Source organism: Mugil cephalus, chromosome 1 (assembly GCF_022458985.1).
Source record: "Mugil cephalus isolate CIBA_MC_2020 chromosome 1, CIBA_Mcephalus_1.1, whole genome shotgun sequence".
NCBI classification, from domain to species: domain Eukaryota; kingdom Metazoa; phylum Chordata; class Actinopteri; order Mugiliformes; family Mugilidae; genus Mugil; species Mugil cephalus.
The window spans coordinates 44,922,371-44,944,363 of NC_061770.1; the positions used below are offsets into that span (position 1 = coordinate 44,922,371).

General features: G+C 42.7%; 1 protein-coding gene across 5 annotated transcripts in view; it reads right to left on the minus strand.

Moving 5' to 3' along the window:
• LOC125024441 (NACHT and WD repeat domain-containing protein 2) overlaps positions 1–21,993 on the minus strand; it is a 51,865-nt gene that overhangs the window by 20,848 nt on the left and 9,024 nt on the right. For all 5 annotated transcript variants that reach the window (XM_047612251.1, XM_047612240.1, XM_047612227.1 and 2 more), the window contains exons 3-4: positions 15,490–15,578; positions 3,560–3,676 (exon numbers count right to left, since the gene is read on the minus strand). In XM_047612251.1, coding sequence (XP_047468207.1) covers positions 3,560–3,676; positions 15,490–15,578 — 206 coding nt within the window. The remainder of the gene's footprint in view (positions 1–3,559; positions 3,677–15,489; positions 15,579–21,993) is intronic.

The window sequence follows — 21,993 nt, forward strand, 5'->3', positions numbered from 1 at the left end:
GAGACGCTGGAAAGGCATCTCTGTGGCATACTAAGAGAGGCCGGGGTGGGAGAAACGTGAGCTGAAAGAGGAAGGAAGGAAACATCATCACACCTCTGAGATTAGGTCATACAGGTCTCGGTTAACTAATTCATTCAGTCATTCATTATCTGTAACCGCTTATCCTCTAGAACACAGGTCTTCAACAGGGGGTCTGTGGATGGTTGATTAGATATATTTATATATTTTTTTAAAAATTGCTCCCACAAATTTAAATTTCTTTAAAAACACATGAATCCAACATATTTTAATAAATGGAGGCAGAAGATGTTATTTTTCAGTCAGTGATACAGGAGCTGCCTCAACAGCGCACTGTTACACACATAGCGCCACACTAGACCTGTCAATCAAAGCCTCCTCTACACAGTAGGCCCCGCCCCTTTCGCTACTGAGCCAGTCACGATCACCCAATCACGAGACACGCTGACTGTCAGGTTCCAAGAGCATATTCAGTCCCCAGGTAAAATCCCAGTATTAGCAGAAGAGAAGCTAACAGTGCAGCTCACTCCCATCAGTCTACTACTGAGGACAAAATGCATCGCTTTATCACAAGAGCAAAAAATAGAAATAAAAAGAAATAAAAATTCAATCTGTGTATTATTTGAATCGCTTAATAATGAATGCAGAATGATGATAATAATGTCTTTTTATGATTTGCATTAGGCTGGTAGGGGTAGGGGGTCCCTGCTTAATCTCTCCATCAATTTGGGGGTGAATCCGCATTTCCTAATCTCTCCACTAGGGGCCACATTGTGTAACATGATTTTGAGACCCAAAACTGACCAGCAGATGGCACCAATATGTCAAAATCACACATATTTTTCTTAATAAATTCCGTCTAGTTGTTCATAAAATGTTTTGTGAAAGGATTAGTTAATTAAATAAAAGCATTCTCATATTGTACCTGTACGGCTTTGCGCTAAAACAAGGAGAACAATTTGGAGCTGTCATTATTTATAGGTTATTTTTCTGTTATGCTGCTCTTCCAGCCCCCTTGAGATCAAATTGGACTGTTTGTGAACTAAAATGGGTTTGACAACCCTGCTCTGGAAGGCTGCAAGTCTCTGATAGGGGCTAACACAGAAAGACCAACAACAATTCACACTCACATGCTCACCTTAGCTTAGCCTTACCTACGGCCAATTTAGCTTCGCCAGTCAACCTAGTAAGCATGTGTTTAGACTGTGGGAGGAAGTACCTGGAGAAAACCCACGCAGGCACGAGGAGGAGATGCAAACTCCAACCAGAAAGGCCCCCCAGCACACTGGTAGGATCAAGTTTGCTATGAAGCATCAGCGCTAACCGCTAGACCACTGTGCCCACAGTCTCCATTATACAGTACACACTGCAACCAACCAGAAACTACTAAACTGTTGTAACACCTCTTTGAACCAAATACCAAAATAATATTTTTAGGTCATTATGAATTGCACTTTGTCATTATCTGGACTCTTGAATAAAATATTATAAAAATAATTGAATTTACTTTAAAAATTGCTTAGTTTTTGGGGTTTTTTTCTGTTTAATGTCTTAATGTCCACATTCCAGCCCAGATGGTGGCAGTAATGCACCTCTAAAATGGTCTGCCATGAATAAAAAGTAGAAGAAGAAGAAGAAGGAGCAGCTCAAGCAACAAGTCACATGACACATTCTAGCTCCAGTAACCTATATTCAACACACCTGGTGGTGGAGGGTGGTCTGTTTCAAAATCTCACCTGCTACCACCAGCTAGCTATCTATATAGGAGCTTTAAAAGACTGACATTGTGTTTGTGCAATGATCACTATGCCGCTATCCTGACCGGGCATTGACTACATTCATGGGATTTTCTTATCCTGCCATCGACACCATTGGAGGTAAGCTGCAGCATTTCCTACTTGTGCTAGCATCTGTGAGCTAATGGCTAATGGTGTTTGTTTGGTTCAGTCGTAGCAGCTGCTCTCTGTGGTTGAAGAATACTCTGACTGAACTTCCTGATCTTGATGCTGTTGATTTATGAATGACCTGGATGCTCATTGTGACAACAATGAGCAGTGAAGCGGTGACCTGAAAGGTTTCCATTTCAGCCCATGTTTAAGAAAGATTAAGTCCATTCTCGCCTTATATAGAGAATCTTAATAGCTCTTATTTGTATTCTGAACCTGAATTCAGACTGAACTGTGTGGCAGCCAAACCAATCAGTGGATGAATATGCCGATGCCGGCTAATGCGGTTCTCTTCATGACTGGTGCAGTTTAATCTGTAATAATAGGGAGTGTCCCCCCCTCCAGAAATAATCGGCAGAGTTCTTGGAGTCAAGTGCGACTGTTTGCAGCAGACAACAACTTTTGAATGAGAACGGCAGTAGGCAGCCGTGCATGCAGGGTGGAAAGAAATGCAAAACTCGGTGTGAGGATTCGAGGATTACGCTCCTCGGAGACAGGAGCTCCTGTTGTACCCATAATGCATTACTACCTGTGATCTCTCACCTCAATTTCAACCTCAAGAAACTGATCTGTTCCATTTGAATAATTCACCATCAAATTCCCTTCCCGTCGACTGGCTCTCTACACCGCTGTCATCATCCTTTCCTTTTACTTGTGCCTGGCTCTTTTTTCTTTTTGTATGTCTTAAATTTATTTTAACAAAACCTCCTGAAATGTCAGCCATAACTACACAGCATGAAATGCTCTTTTTTTTTTACTGATGCCATCACATTCAGATGACTGTAACTGAATTAAAGTCGTAGATGTAGTTTCCTTGCTATGTATTGTTTCAGGAAATGTGCATTTTTCGACATAGTAATTCTGCAACTTAAGACTTGGGAAACGTCATCAGTTGCTGCCCAAGTGTTGGCCCAAATGAAAATCTTGCCAAGTACGTTTTGGATGGCCGGATGTGCTCTTACCTGGCACATTTTATTGGCATGTAGCTTGTGAGGACTTGGGACGGCCAAGTATCCCAGAATGGGACTCACTAAGTACACTGCTGCAAAGTAGCACTACTTCAAAGTAAAACGCATCAAATCCAAACTACCAATTATGCAAGTCCAAAGCTCACGTACTCCCATTGGTCGTTGCCTCAAGTTCAGATAAGTTCATCTTGCTACCAGCCCACCTTGTGTCACCATTTCTGCAACTTGGTGAATGATTTCATAACCTTACATGGTTTGTTATCGCCACATCTCTGCTAGTCTCTTTCTGTGGTCAAACAATCTGGAGTTAAGGTTCATTTACGACCTGAACGTCTGCCTGCGCATTAAAATTTATTTTTTTTTTGCAGTACTTGAATTACCGTAACTGACCAATGGACAAAATCCAAAGTCTGGCTGAACACTGAGAAGTTGCGCTTTCTGGAAATGAAAAAGCTGCCATTGCTGCGGTAGACGGTGCAGACCATTTACCATTTAATGCAATATCAGAGCCAAGTAATAAGACAGAGCGAGACGAGGCAGAAGCTGATTCAACAGACCTATAATGTAAGAGTGAACTTGGAAAACACCCATTACACTTACTGTAACAGCAACTCCACAAATACTCACAACAAAACACGGTCCGGCCGAAGTCTTCAGACATTCCTCCAGAAGTTTCATTCGGAGTCGCTGCAGCTCTGGACTGTCCCACTCTTCTGGATCTACTCCCCAGTACAGGTCAACCACCTGAACACACAAACGTGAGCAAAGTGTTAAGTTACAGAGCTTTGATAACAGTAGATGACGCAGTACAGTCATTTAGTCTAGTGGGAATTTGTGTCTCTCTAACAGGAAGCAATAATCAATTCGACAAATAACAAGTAACGCAACAAGGAAATGATACTTTCTGATTTTAAAAAAACAGTTCAACTGTGAAAGGAAGAAACATTTTGCGTTCCCAGGAAACAGCCTGTTTGGCAGAAATATTAGAACTTTCACTAAAACTAAATACGGAGCGGCAAGTTTCCGTACATACGCGAGGTGTAAGAAGATTAGCTGTAGGGAAATAAAAAAAGGTGAAAACTATTTAAGCAAGTAGATAATGTATTCACAGGAATTTAAGGAAAACTGATGCCAAGTTGTGTCGTTTTCCCAAAAGGGAAAGAGAGCATAATTAAACTAAAGCGAAACAGCTCAGATGGGGATTAGTCGACTTAAACTCTAAAATCTCCGTTGAACCGAAGCCAGGTACTGTTTTCATCCTTGACTTCCACACACACACACACACACACACTAGTGTGACAGAAAACAGCGACGCCACTCTCAGAGAGCAGCAGGGACTAAACACACAAACACATTCTCCCCTCAACACATTCGTCAGAGTTTCGGCAGTCGAGGCGACTCCGACTGTAAACACGCCACGGGGAGAATCTCCCACCAGGGGGTGGAGAGACGGGTGAGGAAACACCTACAAATGTGAGGCCCGCACCACGATGCCGCCAACTCGGGCTCCTTTTAGAGGACAACAAGCCCCCCCACTGGCAGCGTCCTAGGGTCTCTGATAGCTTTTAGACCTGCTGCCTGGGTCCTGACGTCTAGCGTACATTGAGATGCGCCAAGGATAAGCAGTAGAGGTAATGGGCGGGTGGATGGCTACGCCTGGTGCTGCACGGTCCCCGAAATGTACACTGGTCAGGTATAACATTATGACCACCTTCCTAATATTGTGTAGGTCTCCTTTGTTCCTTGAAAACCACTCTGACTCATCAGAGAAGGGACGTGGACCTTCTGATGGATGTAGTTGGTGGGTTGAGGGGACGGGTCCAGGCTTGTTCCAGTGCATCCTACGGATGCTTGATCAGTTTGGGATCTATTGAATTTGGAGGCCAGTCCACCACCTCGTGTTGTTTTTCATGTATTTTGAGGTGTTCCCAAAGTGTTTTTGTGCCAAGCCAAGACGTATTTCCATTGCTATGGGGGTACCTGGTCTGGTCTAGGTGGGTGGTACATGAAGTAACATCCGCACTAATGATGGAGTGTATATATAAGTTTCCCAGTAGATCTTTGTGTTGTCAGATGGTCAATGTTATTCACTGTTGTTTCTTGCACAATGTGCATTATTACATGATTCTTTGTGCTCTAGTATAACCCTGCTTCTGTAAGGGAGTAAAAGGTTACAGGTTTCCACGGACGGACCTAGCTCAGAAGATTTTCAGCCCGGCACAATGACTGACACATCCGCAGTTAGGCAGGGAACAGCAGTGACTGGCAGGCCCGTAAAGCCGGCGCAGCGGCGAAATTGAGAGCTCGGGACATTACTCTGACAGCCCGGGAGATTTCCCCTCTCCCCCTTTTCCCGTTTTATTGGTAAGAGCAGCAGGAGGGCCGGAGCGACACCTCGGCTCATCTGCTCGATTGTCGTCGCGCACCTGTGAGCAGCTGTACGCCAGTGGAAGCAGACAGCTGTCAAGCCGGCTGCAATTCCCCTCCGCAGCCGGCTGCAGCTAACAAATATTTTCATTAACAATAGCTCCGGCGGCGCCAGCCTCTCACGTCTGAAGAGCGAGGACCAGATAGATAGTGTTTGAGATTCATTCTGGTACAATGCTGATTGCTTTGGCGCTACCGTCGGAGGCATGAATGGACAGTGTGAAGTGCGGGGTTTTTCTTAGCCTCAACCACCAGAAGGCTTCAGGAAGATTCTCTCACTCAGTACGAATAATAAGCGTAAACGTTGGCCTGTTGTGAGAAACTCATTGCTTCGGCACATCAATCACTGTGCATCAGTGTCACTAACCTACCTCCATTCATGGGAGGGCGGGGGGGCTGCAGTTGGTCTCGTATTGACGAGGACCGGAGGGATGAAGCGAGATGAGCACCCCTGATTACTGCAGGTTTCCACCAGGTTTCAGCAGGTGATTGGTAGGATGCACGGTAATTAAAAGCTAAAATGAAGACATCAGTCATGTCTTTACGGGGGGGACGATAGTCTGATTAAATCTGCGCCGTCCCCCACCGTGCCTCGACGGAGTGTGGAGGGGATGGGGAAGAGAGGACGGAAATGTTTATTTCGAGACAGGCGAGGGAACCCAAATGAAGTTAAGAGGGAAAGTGTTTGGACGGTACGGGGGGATTAGTCAGGGAGGGCTTTTAATGAAGGAGGTGCGGCTAGTTCAAGAGCGACTCCTGTGGGACTGGATTTAGCCGCGAACCGTTTCATGGTTGTGTCATTTCGCCCTCCTTCTCTCTTCTTCTTTCAGCCCAAAGTCGTCTTTGCTGTTCCTCCCCCTGATTACTTTCCCCTCTCTCCCCCTAAAGTACAGTAGTGGGGGTGCTGTTGCTTACGTAAGAGGCGAAGCAGCTTCCGCTAAGCAGCTTTCTAATGCCCTTGGAAGGCGTTTGCCCATGGCGAGTCAAGTGCCGGAGAAGCCCCCCCTCTTTTTTTTTTTCTATTTATCGAATGTTAGACTATTAGTCTTTGGGATTATGCCCAAGATGCCCGGGAAGAAAGGGCATGAAATCAGGCAGGGAAAAGACTCTTGGGCAAAAAACAACAGTAAAAATAGATACAGTGCCAACATAAATTTATCTTAAGCTCTCTACTGCAGGCAGTTTTATGAAGAACATGTAGTAAATCTCTAAGAATGTTTGATGAATACTGGCCCAGCGCTGCTTGGGGGGAGAGTGCGGGTTTAAGCACCAGATCCGTAGACAAATATTAAACTTTAGCGATGATATGAACACAAAACAGCTCCGATTACAAGCCGAGTGGGGACATTTGGACTTTGATGATGTTAGATGGCCAAAATGCGACTTGTTTCAGTAGTAATTCCTGCCAAGACCAGAGTTCAGTTCTTGACTTTAATAGAGTTGATTCAGGTTGTCATTAATGAGTCCTGAGAGGACATTCGACATGCGAGCAGAAGCATTAGGAAAAAGCTGTTTAACTCTGACAAGCCGGGGTAATTATGACACGATGTCTTAGATGCTGCAGCTCAGCCACAACAAGGTAAGGTTAAGAGTCACGAGGTAATGAGATCAGCAGCAGAGCAGGGAGAAAGCATTTGGTAAAAGTACCGCGGAAGATGTATGTTGCCCTTATCTCCCAACTCGAAGGCTGCTAGTAGCCTCAAATGAAATCACATTTGTTGCCTTTTAGTGGCTGTCAAGCACAGCTTTGGGGCCACTGCTCCTAATGTGAGTTGAGGTTGGTTTGTCTGATAGCATCCAAGCCAGATGGAGGTGCTTGAGAGCTAAATGAGAACAGGCACACCTTGGAAGCTACTCAAATCAATAAGAAAACCCCATCGACCAACCCAAGCCGTGTGTTGAGACCTCATCAACAATGGGGGGATATGTGCCAAGCGGCACAATGAATAATTCATCATGTTTTTATTTGTAAAACTACAAACGTTCCTGAAGCTTTTAAGTGCGCAGACGTTGTTCATGCTCAGAAAACACACCCGAACTGAAATACAGTTCACAGAGACTTAGGCCACATTTATACAAATACGATTTTTGCGTGAAAAGTCTTTCTGCCGAACGCCATGACGATTATTCGGTGGCTGGAACCACACCTTTGAGAATCCACGTCCCAGGGTGAAGAAGGAAAATATGGAGCCTGTTCAGTTTCATTTTTACATTTGTGTGGATGTAGAGTGGTCAATCTGGAACAGCAGGGTACGAGATTACACCTGCGAAAGGCCTTCTGGGAAACCTCCAACTCCATCTTTAATAAAATGGGTGAAATAGGTACAGAACTGTGATTTTAGACTGTACATAGCCAGATGCGCACTATGAAATGCAGAAATGCAACAGTCCACAACAACAGAGAAGGATGCATATTAATAAACGCCCCATGTCTGTTTTAGTGTCTGTGGCTTTAAATTGGAATGAGCTGTTGCTGCCCCTTTACAGAAGACGGCTGTGCCTTCCCTGTCAGAGATGGCACTGTGAAAAAGAGGCTGGGAAACCAATAAGACTGGTAAAAACAGGATTTTAAGAGTAGAAGTCCGAACCGGGATAGGATTCAGGAGACTCCTAGTGTTGCTCAGAGAGATGACGTGTAGTCTGGGGACAGTTCTTATCCCGAGGTCTGTCAAAAACAAACCGAACAGCAATGCCATTCAGACACAAAGCAGTACTTGTCTTATGACTATTATGTAGTGAAATACATTTAGCTTTACTTAGGAGTTATGTTGTGCAGTGAGTTCAAACATTATTCAAATGAAACTCCAACTCCAGGAAAACAACACTATTTTTCCCACTTTCCTCGAAAACACTTAACTCTCTAGAACTTGAATATATTCTGATTAATTAAGTGACTAACTGTTATTTTCTTGTTGGGAACTGTTCTGCTTCTTGAACAAAACCCCCTGGCTTGGCCAGTCGTAACCTCCTTGGCTTCTGCAAACCTGAATGTCTCTTTTTGATCACTGTCTCTTGAAACAAATGAGAACCACTGTATACTACAGGAAAAGAATAAGAATATACTTCACCATATTGTTGCAGCCCAATCACATGCGCACACACGTTGTCTAGTTTAACTCAGATTAAGGCGTGTACATGCCGGTGAAAAATTGATTCCAACCGCATTATCTGCGTGTCTTAGTCAGAGTTTACGTATTTACATGCGCTTAAATTGACAAGTTACAGTAGGATTAAGGCAACAATTTTTTATTCTTTTTCAAGTGCATGTAAACCTACTGAAGGCTGCAGTCTCCAGAAGCAAGGCTTGATAAGACATAAGAATTCTGAGGTTAATGAAAGTGTTTTAAAGACCGTATATCCCAAGGTTGTTTTGCAATTTAAGCACGCATAAAGCTGACGGCATATACTCAACTCTAATGGTGTAAACACTCGGGGAACCAGTTGCTCTGAGTTCATTCATTTCTCTAATCGGAGGAGCACTGCCTGCAGTCATAGCATTTAGACACCATCACTCTTCTTTCAGCCAGTGACTTAACTGCAGACTGCAGCGGGGGGAAAAAAAGGTTAAGTCAGTCTGAGATTAGGAGTAGGGGCTACAAGATGGCATTTTTAAAAGCAAATCTGAGCAATTTTGCACCAATATCATTAAGATTCTAAAAAAAAAAAAACAGAATCACGTGTGTACTCTTTGTAGTATCAGCCTACTTGCATGTATTTTTCAAAGGCCTATCAGACCATCAGATTTCACAGGAATATGTTTTGCTGGAGCATCTTGCTGATAAACTGACAGAGGTAATGACACGTCGTCTTTACAGAAAGAATACAGTACTCCCGTGGGTTATAAAATGGGAGAAGAACGGAAGCCTCAGATGCGTTTCACATTTGATGTTTGGTTATCTCCGCTGATTATCTGCATCACGTGGAGACATGTTTCTGTAGAAGACTGAATAGAGGCAACAACAGCGAAAGGAGATGGTGGCGCGCTGCCAGCGAGCCGGCGAAACAGACTGAGAGGAGAATGAGAGGAGACAAAACGAGAAATATGGCAGTCAGGTAAACAGATGGGAGAGCGAGGAAATAAATTGGTGCTCACACCATATTGTACACCACGAATTGCTGATTTCCTTCTTTTTTTTTTTTTAGCTCCTGAAATTTGATTCTAGGAAATACCATTTTTTCAAATATCTAAATAAACTGATTAGCTCTTAAATTTGTAAGTGAGTGACATATTCTAAGAGCACTTTTGCAAGCCAAATTGACGGGCGTTTCCCCCTCCATTTAAAGTGCAATCGTTATAGAATACATGAATAGGCTTTTTCTACTTCTTTTTTTTTTTTTTTTTTAAATCATCGTTAGATGTCGTTTCCCTTCCCTTCCCGCTTGTGTTGTGAGACGTGAGTGACAGCCGTTAAACAGCTTTGCACAGCTGTGGCCAGAAAACCTTTATTAGAATTGCTGTGTGCGTCTCTCTGTGTGTGTCTGTGTGGGTGTGTGTGTGACAGGCAGTGCGTTTGGCAACCACACAGAGATCCGACCACGTTATTAACAAAGGTTCTTCAAGTAGCCTGGGATTCAGTTTAACTCCTGCTTGTGGGAGAAAGTGATTGCACCGTAAGATGATTTACGAGTGCACAATGGGCTAGAAGAAAGGAAACTGAACTGGGATTTTACAGCAGCCCTAAATCAGACACTGACATTCCCACAATAAAAACTGAACCAGGGAGCAAATCTATAGGCTAATCCAAGTTGTAGGAGGAACCAGTCAATAACGCAGGGGTGGACTTTGGCTTACCATCTCTAGGGAAAACACTGTAGCGCAGGGAGTTTTAATTTTTGGCTGCTTTTGTGAGGCCTTTGGTAATAAATACATCCAACTAATTCTGCAGAATATAAACATATCAAAACTTTAGTCTACTGTAGCTAAGATTTATCCGTGCTGATTGAAATGGAACTGCCTAAATTGAAAAACTAAAAATTGGCATGTTAAAGAGGATAAAATGAATTGGGTTTATTGTTCTGTTGTTGGATTTGCATTGGTTTTCACCAGGGCTGTCATTCAGTTAAAATACGTAATTGCGATTAATCGTGTGGTTACCACAGTTAATGCGCGGTTAATCGCAAATAAATTACAATTTATTGAAACCGTTCTAAACGTATCCTTTTAAAGGGATATTTGTCGGGATAAGTCGGGACATATGCCTACTTCATACGTACACAAATGTACATCAACTTTACTGAAACAACACCAGGCAAAGAAAAAATACTGTTCACTGGGGGTGCATTCTCTGAAAAAGTGCTGCATCTTCGTGGTGGGCTGTCCGACATGGTGTGACTTAGTTGGGGGGGTTGAAGGCTATCTGCATCAGCCGTGTAGCATCAGCTAGCAGTCAGTATTTGGCACCATTTTGTTCGTCCATTTCTGTGTGTGGTAAATTGTGACGCGTTCAGATTGCCGGTGGAAAACATCAAAACAGCTGGATGCAAGACATGCAACAAATCAACGATGAGCCGGTCTCGACCGAAGCATCAGTCTGTCAAACATGATCGTTCCACTCACTGTATAGAGGATATGCACATGCCGTCACAGTTAGCTGATGTCTCTGTGTTTACGGTGGGAGACAGTGACAGAAGAGCATGGAGATTAGCTGCATTAGTTTGAATCATAGGCTTTAATACCATCTAAAAGAAATGGGGACCCTTCCCTATTTTGTGACCGTACCGACAGATTTGAAAAGCAATTGGAGATATATTTTTACAGACTCCCAAAAGCAAAAGAAGAGAGAAACTAAACTGAAAGTTTCTCTGAAACTGCAACTAATCCACTTTTCCAAATAAGGGGGTTCTGTAGTACAAAGCATTGGAGATGAGAATTGATTTCTAGTCACATGTCAGTGTTGGTGGACCATTTATTTTTGATAGTTTGTCCACTTGCCCTTAATTTGATTTAATAATCCAGATTTTTCCCAGTCTCGCTGTATTTACTGATACATTTCACAAGGATTTTGACACTCAATTGACGTCTGTACCCTCTATTCTCTTGCTCCAAACTTTTATGTTCAGTCCTATCCGAAAAATGAGGTCACCAGCTCAAGTTGTCTCCTCCAAAAATAATGCAACTTGGTAATGAGTGACAATCAACAGAGGATTACGAATATATAAAAACGTACATTATAAAACGCATGATGTCAACCTGTCAACGCTGTCAGTGTAGCAGCAATATCAACGATTCCACACTCTCAGATATTCACCGTTAAAAGACAAGGTGTTGAGGCTGAATCTTTATGTCCGTTTGTAGTTACAATCCATCAAACACGTTTTTCTAATTCTGATATTTCACTATTGATCCCACCCTGGCTACTTGTTAAACAATCCTGTCATAGATGTCATCAACGCCCACTCCAGCCTTGTCACTGCAAACAATGACAAAAACCAAGCCTTGTCATCCAACGTACAACAAGACATTCGAAGGAGGACACCCTATCTTTGACAAATAAACCTAGGGACAATTGTACACGATTCAACCTCAACAAAACCAGACGCAGAATGCCAACACTGTCATCAACTAACAAGCGGCCGCGGTGGAGTGGCGAAGCATGTAATTTGACCTTGTAAATAACAGTTCACTGTGTCTGTGACATGTCTAAAAACACACGGCACTCCGGGGATGATTATAAGTCAGCATATGTCTCACTGTTATCACCATTAGAGCCGAGCTCAGTGACAACACGAGGGCTCTAGTTTAGTAGGATTTAAATATCCGTGTGATTACTGACCTGGAACTGAATAAAGAGCCGATAATTGCTATATGAGTCTATGTGTTTGATTAGACTAAGACCACAAGCATGAAATCTTGTAATCAATGACTGACCAATAACACCATATGGTTTAAGGCTGGATGTTTTCTCTCCAGCGACTGGAGCTTTAATAGACCAGACCAACAGTAATCTACAGCCTGAAACGCAGCCTGACCCTGGTCCATCCTCAGCATCTGCCGTCCCTCTTAATGTGCTTCATTTTTCTGTAATTTTATTTAAAAGAGTGGAGGAAAAAAAAAAAAGGGATCACAGAGCTTGATCCCCGGCCGGTGCTGCGCTCTGACTGAATGAGGACGCGGCCCTCGGCCCCTGGGCTGGATTTCCGTGCCCCTGTTCGTCCCTCTCCACCCTCTTATGGGAACGTTCTGGATGGAAACTGAGTCAAGTGATGAGGGACTGGGGAGAATCGGGTTTCATCAGCCTGGCATATGTGTGCCAGCCGACGAGAGGGAGAGACTGTGTGGAGAGGGGAGGTGGGATCGCGCGTAAATTACAAATCAAAGCGGAAAAAAAGCAATGCGACGAGGAAAAAGGCACCCGGCGCGCTCGCGTCTTATGCGATTCCACGCGTAAAAATGATTCACAGCCACGACGTCAAGTCACACATACGAGTCGTACAAATCATTACTGAGCTGCAGTAAACTGTGATTTATAACTAAGGTGCCAATTCATACATGGTGTAGGTGAGGAAGACGAGCTGGGGGGATGGAGAGGGAAAGAGAGAGAGGAAGAGAGAGCACTGTAAGTGAGTCATAGCATTAACTCCCGGGCCTCCTGCATAATCATTTCAGCTCATGCTTCATCACAGCGAGCTGAATCACCAGACAGCCTCGACGTGGCCCCAGATACTGGAGCCAAAACGTCTCTGCCTGACTTTACTCCTGTTATCCTGCACATCTCTACCGCGCAGAGTCCTCTGAGATCTCTGCAAGTCTTTGTTACATCGAGCAGCTCGGAAGACCTTCGCGGCAAACTGTGTCCGTTCAAGTAAAGTTACGCAACTGCCTGTATATCCGAGGCCATGCTGCATATGAGATGCTACTGCTTCAACACCTTGCCGTGAACTTCGTTTGTTGTACTCCGCTAATAATAAGAATAAAAACTCAGAGCTCCATCGTATTGAGGTGGTGTAAACCTTGGAAAATATCAGTTTGTAATCATCATGTACGTTCTCGATATGATCGTTTCTTTCTGGTTTTTAATAAACACTTTCTGTCTGCAAACATTTGAAATTTGGAGGAAGTTTTCAGGAGGGACAGTAACGCGTAATTTATACTTCTGCGTCACATTGGTGCCTGATGTGCTCCTCCCCAGGAATGTAATTTGTGTGATTGGTCCGAAATGCATTTTCTTTGTTCACATGACTGAGCCCTGAGACTCAGCCTTATCTGGCCCAACGCATCTACTCAGATGTTTTCTCTATAGCCCGGGTCAATGTGGGTCGACTCCCATGTGAACAGGAATTCAGCGCCAACACGCTAATTTACACGATGACGTTGATGTAGCTGCCTGTCGCTTTCTGATTTTGTCACTTGACGTCCTGTCAGACTGTGTCATTGTAGAAGCTCCAGGGCTGCGAGCAGCTCAAAGAGACCAATCTCTGAGGGGCAGAGGTTTCTGTCAATATTTTCGATCAACCAAATCAAATGTGTTGTTGCATGATCATTAATGGAAGCGCATAGGTGAATTAGAACTACGTCGTGTTCGGGAAATCGCACCGGTTGGGGAATGAATGTGCGACTGTGTTTATATGCAGCTTGTACAGCGATATGGAAGAGGAGATTCCACTCTCACAGCGGGAGGTCAGACCTGGGAATGCTGGCGATGTGAAAGCACACCAAGGGTGGGTCTGAAAATCCCATGTGGTATTTTTGATGTTTCAGTCTGCACTTAATGGCGAGTGGAATTAACACACCTGGCCAGTCACCGCCTAGTTTTCAATGATTACAGAACAATACGAACACACCAGCGCGCAGGTAGAAATGCTTTCTGAGGCCTAATTCCTACGGTGTTGGCTCTGCGTAGACTGGTCACAGTATAAATCATGCTTAACATGGACAAGTTGTTCAAGCGTGTTTGGAAAGATAAGTGAAACTGGAACTGTTTTTGTGCATGTAAACATAGATGGTATCAGATCATTTTACTTTGCATCAGTGTAAACACTGAGTTGAAATCAGAACGATTACAAAAATAACTGACCATGTAAACACAGCCAGTGAATTTAAACCACACTCCTAAAGAGCAGGGATTCGTCACATCCTTTTGATTTCACATCCAGATTTTTGCGCCTCTAAATGTGACATTTGTTGCTTTGCTTCACAGGAGACTGTGATATGGTGAAATGTAATATTAATATATAATCGTATTTCATCATTTTATGGAAAGCCAGGGAATCTGCCTTAAATGACAAATTAAAATTTTCCACTGTGTGTTGCAAGAAGCTCAAAGTCGTGCATGAACCGGAGAATATTTTTACTTGAACAACGCTCATCAAATTGTACTCTCTTGAAAACGTACTCCTTCAATCAGGCTGCTTTTATAAAAAGCTTCTGTCACTCAGGACAGAAGTAATTCATTCTTGCTGTCATCTCCAAACAGGCAGGAACGGACTTTGTACTCTAAAACAGGGACATATTCCCTCTTTGCATGACTGTATAGCTATAGTTTTGTCGTTGCTTTGGGATAATCCCTTAACCAGTGACTTTACTGTACTACTGCTATAGGTGACAAACCGCTATATTAAGCCACACAACCTTAAGATGGCATGTGCTCGGAGCGTTTTGTGCTCCAAACATTGTTGGCGTGAAATGAGAATTAGCTGTGACACCTCGCTGACTACAGCCTTCTGAAACGGTCCAGGAATCACGTGCCCCCCCCGTCAACGGAAGACAAATCCTTCCAGGAACGATCTGTGGCAGAAATCTCCCCCTGACTTGAGGGCTCTCCTGGATTTGTTAAACAAACAAACCTGCGATAGAAATCTCCCGGCGTACACTGATTTGCAATGCAAATGATCGTGATCACCGGACACCAGCGGGGAGAATGCAGCAGTTCCACGGCAACAACAAAGGGAAAGCCCTTACATCACGCTGCCTTATCCACAGCTCAATTTGTGCCAGCCTTTCGCTGATGGGAGCCTTATCTCTGCTGGCCTTCTGTCTGCTTAAAGAGACAGGGACTTGCTCCGGGGGTCCTATAGGCGCTGAACAGCTGTGTAAGCCATGATGTAACGCTCAGTGAGTGGCGCGTCTCTCGAGCTGTCGGAAGGTGAGACACAAAAATGATAAATCAGGAGAAAAATGGAGGGAACGTTACCTGGAACTCAATCCCATAGTTCTCCCTACAGAAGTCTCGCAGTTTGGGGTAAACGTGCTCTTTCAGTGCGTTCCTCTCCGCCTCCGTGTCTGAAAACATAACATAAAGGACGTGTTAAAGTGCTCTGCTAACACCTTGAACACTTTTCAATCGTGTTGCATCAAACCAAATTAGTACATTTTAGTAAAACCCTGATTTAGCTGCTGAATTAAAGGGATATGGCGTGTAGGAAAATACACTTTTACTCAGTTGGACAAGACAGTTAGCTTAGCATTAGGAACAAAGGTTAAAGGTTGACCCTCAGGCCCTGTTGGGGAGAAAAGTATCCTTCATGAGTTTAATTTATATATGTATGTATATATATATATCTATATCTATATTCGTGGCAGTTATGCTTTTTGTGTATTGTTGGCAAAGGTGTTATTTTTTTTTAAATTAATTTTGATATTTCAAATGACCCACATTCCTCTTATTGTATCAACAATATTAATATACTAGCCGGTGTTTGTGTTGGCATCACAGTTTTCTGTTAAGAAATGTCAGGTGAAACCACCGACCACAGGTCAATGAATCCAGAGACTGAGAAATGTAGACATGATGGAGCGAATGACGGCCGGTCTGCAGCTGGAGATGGTTGTATTTCACGGTACGTGGGCGTCTGATGGACAGGATGATGTGATGGAGTACTGCTGGGAGGGATGCCTGATATCTGAGTTCCTCTTTTGGAAAACAGATATTTTATCCTTTAGCTGTCACTGTTACTGTTACTATTATTAATACTATAATCATGATTACTTTATTTTCTCATTTACCTGAACCTTTATGTATTTATTTCAAGTTTGCTTTGTATTTACTTCTTCTGCTTTTATACTTTATCTTCATGATATATATATATATATATATATGAACATGTGTATTTGTGAATGAAGGTATGTGTATACGTGTGTGTGTTTTTGTACTACCTATTTTTACTTATTTTTTTATTCATTTTATTTATGTATCTTTTTAATTTTAGTCTTTAATTTCTATTAAAACCTCATGGCCTGCAATTCATTTATCATATAAAGCCACACACAAAAATAATAATAATAATTTCTCTACATTTCTCTACATGCAAAGTGGATTTATCTCGGGTGGATTATAACAGATTTGGACATGTCAATGATTAGCAACTGGTTTTAATGGATCATTTTTCAAAGTGTCATAATTTCAACAATAGTTATCTATCTTACGTAAGCCCTAAGCAGCCATTCATTCACATGTTAATTTTTCCGTATTCCCGTGACAACCAGTTCATTTCCTCTGTTTTCTTGAGGGAGTTACGTCGTATGTGGCCTGCAGACTGATGGATGCCCTTAACACTATGATGTAGTAAAATAATAACCCAATGTAACAGGCCTACTGTAAGGTGAGCTGTTTGTTTGGTGCTTTAATGTTTGCTAGATGAAGATTAGATTTCTGGAGATCACGAGAAAACTGAGAATGGAGAAAATAATGTGTATGAATTCATGGCCATTTAGGGCTTCCATACAATCTAATCTAATATAATATAATATAATATAATATAATATAATCACAGTCTGGCTGGTTTATGAGTTGAGATCTTAATTAATACCCAGTCTAAAAACCTCCATTTCAGCACTTTCAATTCCAAATGTAAAGTCTGTAGTTTTAGGAGCTGCAAATATCCTTTATGCTAGCCTAGGCTAGCCCGGTCAACTTCTGACTCCAGCCCCAGTATATCCCTGTCAATTAGTTATGTTGTTCCTCCCACAGAAAAAAAAAAACTAAATCCAAAAGTACTGTTAAAGTACAAAACTTTTAATTCGCTTTACTCCAAACCTCCAAAGATTTCTCTTCAGAGTTCAACCTTTGAATTTCTTAAACTGCACCAGCGTTCGCGTCTCTCGAATGAACCTTAAAGCGTAACTTTCGCGAAACCCCCGCCCACCCAAATCACATCTCTGCAAAGACGCTTTGTCACTGAAACCATCCGAGACTCATTTCCGTGCTGTTTCATTGAAGATTCAATCTGCCATTCGTTTTTTAGTTATTTTATCTGTAAAATAAAATGACTTCCCAAAACCCATGGTGGTATCTTCAGATTCCCCCCTTTAATTGGTTTAAGCGAATAAAGTCATCGCAGAAAAATCATCATTCCAAACCCCCCCCACCTCCAAAAACCAGTCACGTCAGCCAAGTATGACTACGTAGAAGTGAAGCGACATACACTGTTGGACAATGTGGGATTATCCTGCGTTGGAAAGGCAGTGATCATATTGGACAGTCGGAGTGTCACAGAGTGAGCGCCCACGGCTTGTTGTTGTGTCCCACTTTCTTTCCTCCTCCCCTCCCCTTTTTTTTTTTTTCCCACTATCCACCAAATGGTTACTGTAATTTATTTGGACAGGCCCAGTCTCTTCCTCCCTCTCTTTTTCTGAAGGGTGTGGACGCGTAGTTAAAAACAGAACATGCCCAGCAGAGCGGCCCTGTGTGACCAAGTAGCCGCCTGAACACACATGGCGGACGGCGCGCGAGCAGCCCCTCAGCTGCCGAGCGCGAGTAGAGGAGCCCTCAAATTTGCTCTGACGTATCTATCTCTCATCTATCTTTAGTAATGCTCCGGGCCGTGACCGCGCATGTAATCCGCCTACGGCTGCCCGAGCAAAATGTCAAACCCAAACCTCACGGCTGTAATAGTATGCAAATTAAATAAATGGCAGTTGCTGCATCAGTGGCGCTCTCATCTCATTCCGCCACTGATGCATTACAGTGCAGTAAATTTATAAATAATATCTCACGGCGACACGGGGGGACTCGCTGCAAAAATAACAGGAATTTAGATTAAACCTGTTTGGGAAGTGTTGATCTGCTCTGTCTGGATGTGACCCGACAGGCTAAACTGTGTTGTTGTTTGCATTGTGCTGATAACAGCGAGATGCCTCTTTCTTTCTTTCTTTCTTTCTTTTTTTTTTTTATGGGATGGAATGGGACGATGATGAGTTATGGCAGCCTGATGTATGCGTGTGTGTCTGTTGTCTGCGCACCCACATGCAAAGGAACAAAGACTGGATCCTGCGTTCGTCTGCTTTCTCGCCGTGTGTGTCCCTCCCTCCCAATTTTTCAATCTGTTTATTTCAATAGTGCGCACCATCTTTCCTTTCAGATATGTGTTGTCAGCTCTCTTCATCGTCTTTTCTCCCCTCCTCGCGCCGCCAGGGTCCCCACACATTTTACATTTCGCGACACTCAAATTTCCGCACCTCTAAGTGGCTTTTTCTGTCCACATTTGACACCTGAATGCAAATAGCTAGATGTTTCTTAAAAGGGTCTAAAATGTTTTGATTAGTGCAGACACAAAAAGTATGTAGCCATATGTACCCGGGAGCAGTTAAGGGGTTTAGGTGCCTGTTGTGGATGTAGAGGGAATTTCACTTCAAATCCACAGCTGCCCCCACTATATACTGAAATGTTGACCTTATTTTGATGTCTTTCATACACACAAAAACAAATATGGATTTAACTGAGCATGTAGGTACGAGCTTCCTACTGGATAATTACTGCATGGACGATTATCTTTCAGCTGGAAACAAGTTATTTAACCCCAAGTGGTTGAATGAGTAGCTTCTCATTTCTTAAACAACCATGTTGAAAGATGCATCCTGTGGTCACGGAAAATATGTTAGTCTGTTTGAGAAGGGTCAAATCAGTGGCACGCATCGAGGAGAGAAAGCGTCTCAGGAGAAAAAACTGGAAGGAAAGTGGACAACCATGGTCTAAGAGATGGGAATGTGGTCAGAAAAAAAAAAATCCTGATTGACTGGCAGTTATCAGTTAGACGTTTGGTGAAATCAAATCAAAGATAATCAACAGTAGAATCACTAATCAGTGAGGCTAACCGGGGAAAAAAGGCTTCAATTTGCTACGGAGCACAAAGATTGGACTCTGGAACAATGGATGAAGGTCATGTGGTCTGTTGAGTAAAGATTTACCCTGGTCCAGAGTGATGGGGCATCTCAAGAAGAGAGGCAGATGAAGTGATGCCCCCATCATGCCTAGTGTCTATTATACCAGCCTGTGGGGGCAGTGCTATGATCTGGCGTCACTGCAGTTGTTCAGGTCCAGGTTCAGAAACATTATGCCCAAAGAATGAGGTCAGCTGACTACCTGGATATACTGAATGACCAGGTTATTACATCTATGGATGTTTGCTTCCAAGATGACATGGGCATATTTCAAGATGACAATGCCAGGATTCATGGGGCTCAAATTGTGAAAGAGTGGTTCAGGGAGCATGAGACCAGAGTTCAGACCTGAACCCCACTGAGAATCTTTGGGATGTGCTGGAGGAGGCTTTGCACAGTGGTCAGACTCTCCCATCATCAATACAAGATCTTGGTGAAAAATCAATGCGACACTGGATGTAAATAAATCTTGTGACACTGCAGAAGCTTCTTATTGAAACAATGCCACAGTGAACGCTGCTGGAATCGAAGCTAAAGGAGGCCAAACGAAATATGTGTGACCTTCTTAGTTGTTGTTGTTGTTTTTTTTTTGGTGGCAACTTTTGTATAAGGTGTATATAATGGAAAAAATAGGTGTGTCAAAACATTTATGTATCCTTAAGCATCCTTTTTTCCCCTGGAAATAGCACTGTGCAACAAATTTATCCCATATTTACCTTTTTTTTTATACAAAGTTTTTACTGTTTCTGTTTAGTATTCCTGCTGTGCTCTGAGCCATTGCACCGAAATTTCATTTTGATGGAAATCTAAATGATAAATAAAGTCTAAATCTCAATTCCCCCTTCACTCAAGATATAAGCACATTTTGGTGCAGTTATAAGGCACTTTGGTGGGAGATGAGTTCCTGTGACGTACAAAAAAATTTCACCTGGCCTTCAGTGACCTCAAGCTCAGTCAGAACTACGGTCACACAAGTCAGTAGACACTTGGATATGAAACCTCCTCATAGTCTCTGATATATTTACTTATGTGATGAGTTTATTTCAAGAAATTCCAAATTTTGTATTTTTATTGAATATAAGTACAGAAACACTAATATTTTTCCATGTAATATTTTTTTCTATACGTAGCCAGAACTGGAAATGACTTCTATTAAATTACATACTTTTTTTATAGTGCGTAGGAAGCACTAACTTGGCAAACCCTGTGTCTGATATCACCCATAGGATTCCTGATGAGAGGGTTTTTGAAGCTCAGTGTGAGGGCGCCGGTTGTTGCCATCTTGGCAGTGCCTGACTCCGCCTCCTCCATAGTTCATCCAAAACAGGTAATAATGTTTCTCCATATTATTTTTATATGTATGCAGAAATAGAAATTACTCAAATTAAACTCCATACTCCATGCTGTTTTGGGTCTACGGACTTTTGAAGCTCAGTATGGTGGATGTGACAGTCGCCATATTGGCTAATCCAAAACGCCTAACTCCTTGGCCAACCCGTACCAACCCGTGAAAACACTATCAAAATTAATAACTTTAAGCCTTAAAACAATTCAAACGTGTGAGTTGCATAAACAGGGTTTCCCTGCACAATGTTAATAATACGGCGACTTGGATCTAATTTACTCCGCCATGGTCTCATAAGAAATCGGAAATATTTTTGCATGTTTCAAGCAGGGTCGTACGAAGTCTTGTGGAAAATGCTGATAAAAATCCAACCAGTTATATTGTCATGACTGAAAAAAATAGAACTAGAGAGACCAAAATGTTTTTTGTATCAGGCTGTGAACATGTTTATTTCTGCTGTTAAGTTGACATCTAACTTGAGGGCCTATGGGGAGTGCCTTGCTTTCGAAGGGCAGCAACATTTTTCAGAAGAGCTTGATGCTTGGTAAGAACCCTCCTTAGGGAAACTAATAGACAAACAGTCTGTTAAACAGAGGAGTACACACAAATGTCCCTGGTGTTTTTCCTTCTCTTACTACTTTGGTCCACACTCGCTTTTTTTAAGACTAAAATGCGAAAAGTCGATTTAAAGTTTATCCTGTCCAAGATTACTATTTCAAATTGGCTTGTTTTGTCCAAACAGTAGCCCAAAGCGTAAAAATGTTTGATGTAAACTGAAACAGAAAAGTAGTAAAAACACACTTTGCTGCATCCCGTGAATGTTACGGCTTTTCACCCATAATGAGTGTTAAAATGCCCATGTTTCCACAGTTAACAAGACAACATCAAAAGCATCGCAACTGTACAGTTGTCCCGACAATGCTTCTGCTGGTCATTCACAGATCACTCCACGGCTGTCCTCTCCGAGTCTCATCAATCACTCGGCTCTCATCAAACCGCACCGACACTTGGTGTACACAACTGCTTAGAGGTCTCTGATTAAAAGAAAAAGAAGTCGACAAGACAAGGATCTTGGCAAACATAATAATGTGTGACAGACTTGTCGTCCATGTAGTTGCTCTGTCAGGCTTTAAGATATTCTGCCTTCTGCCTTCACCCCATTACCATAGAGGTAAATGGAATTCCATTTGTGGC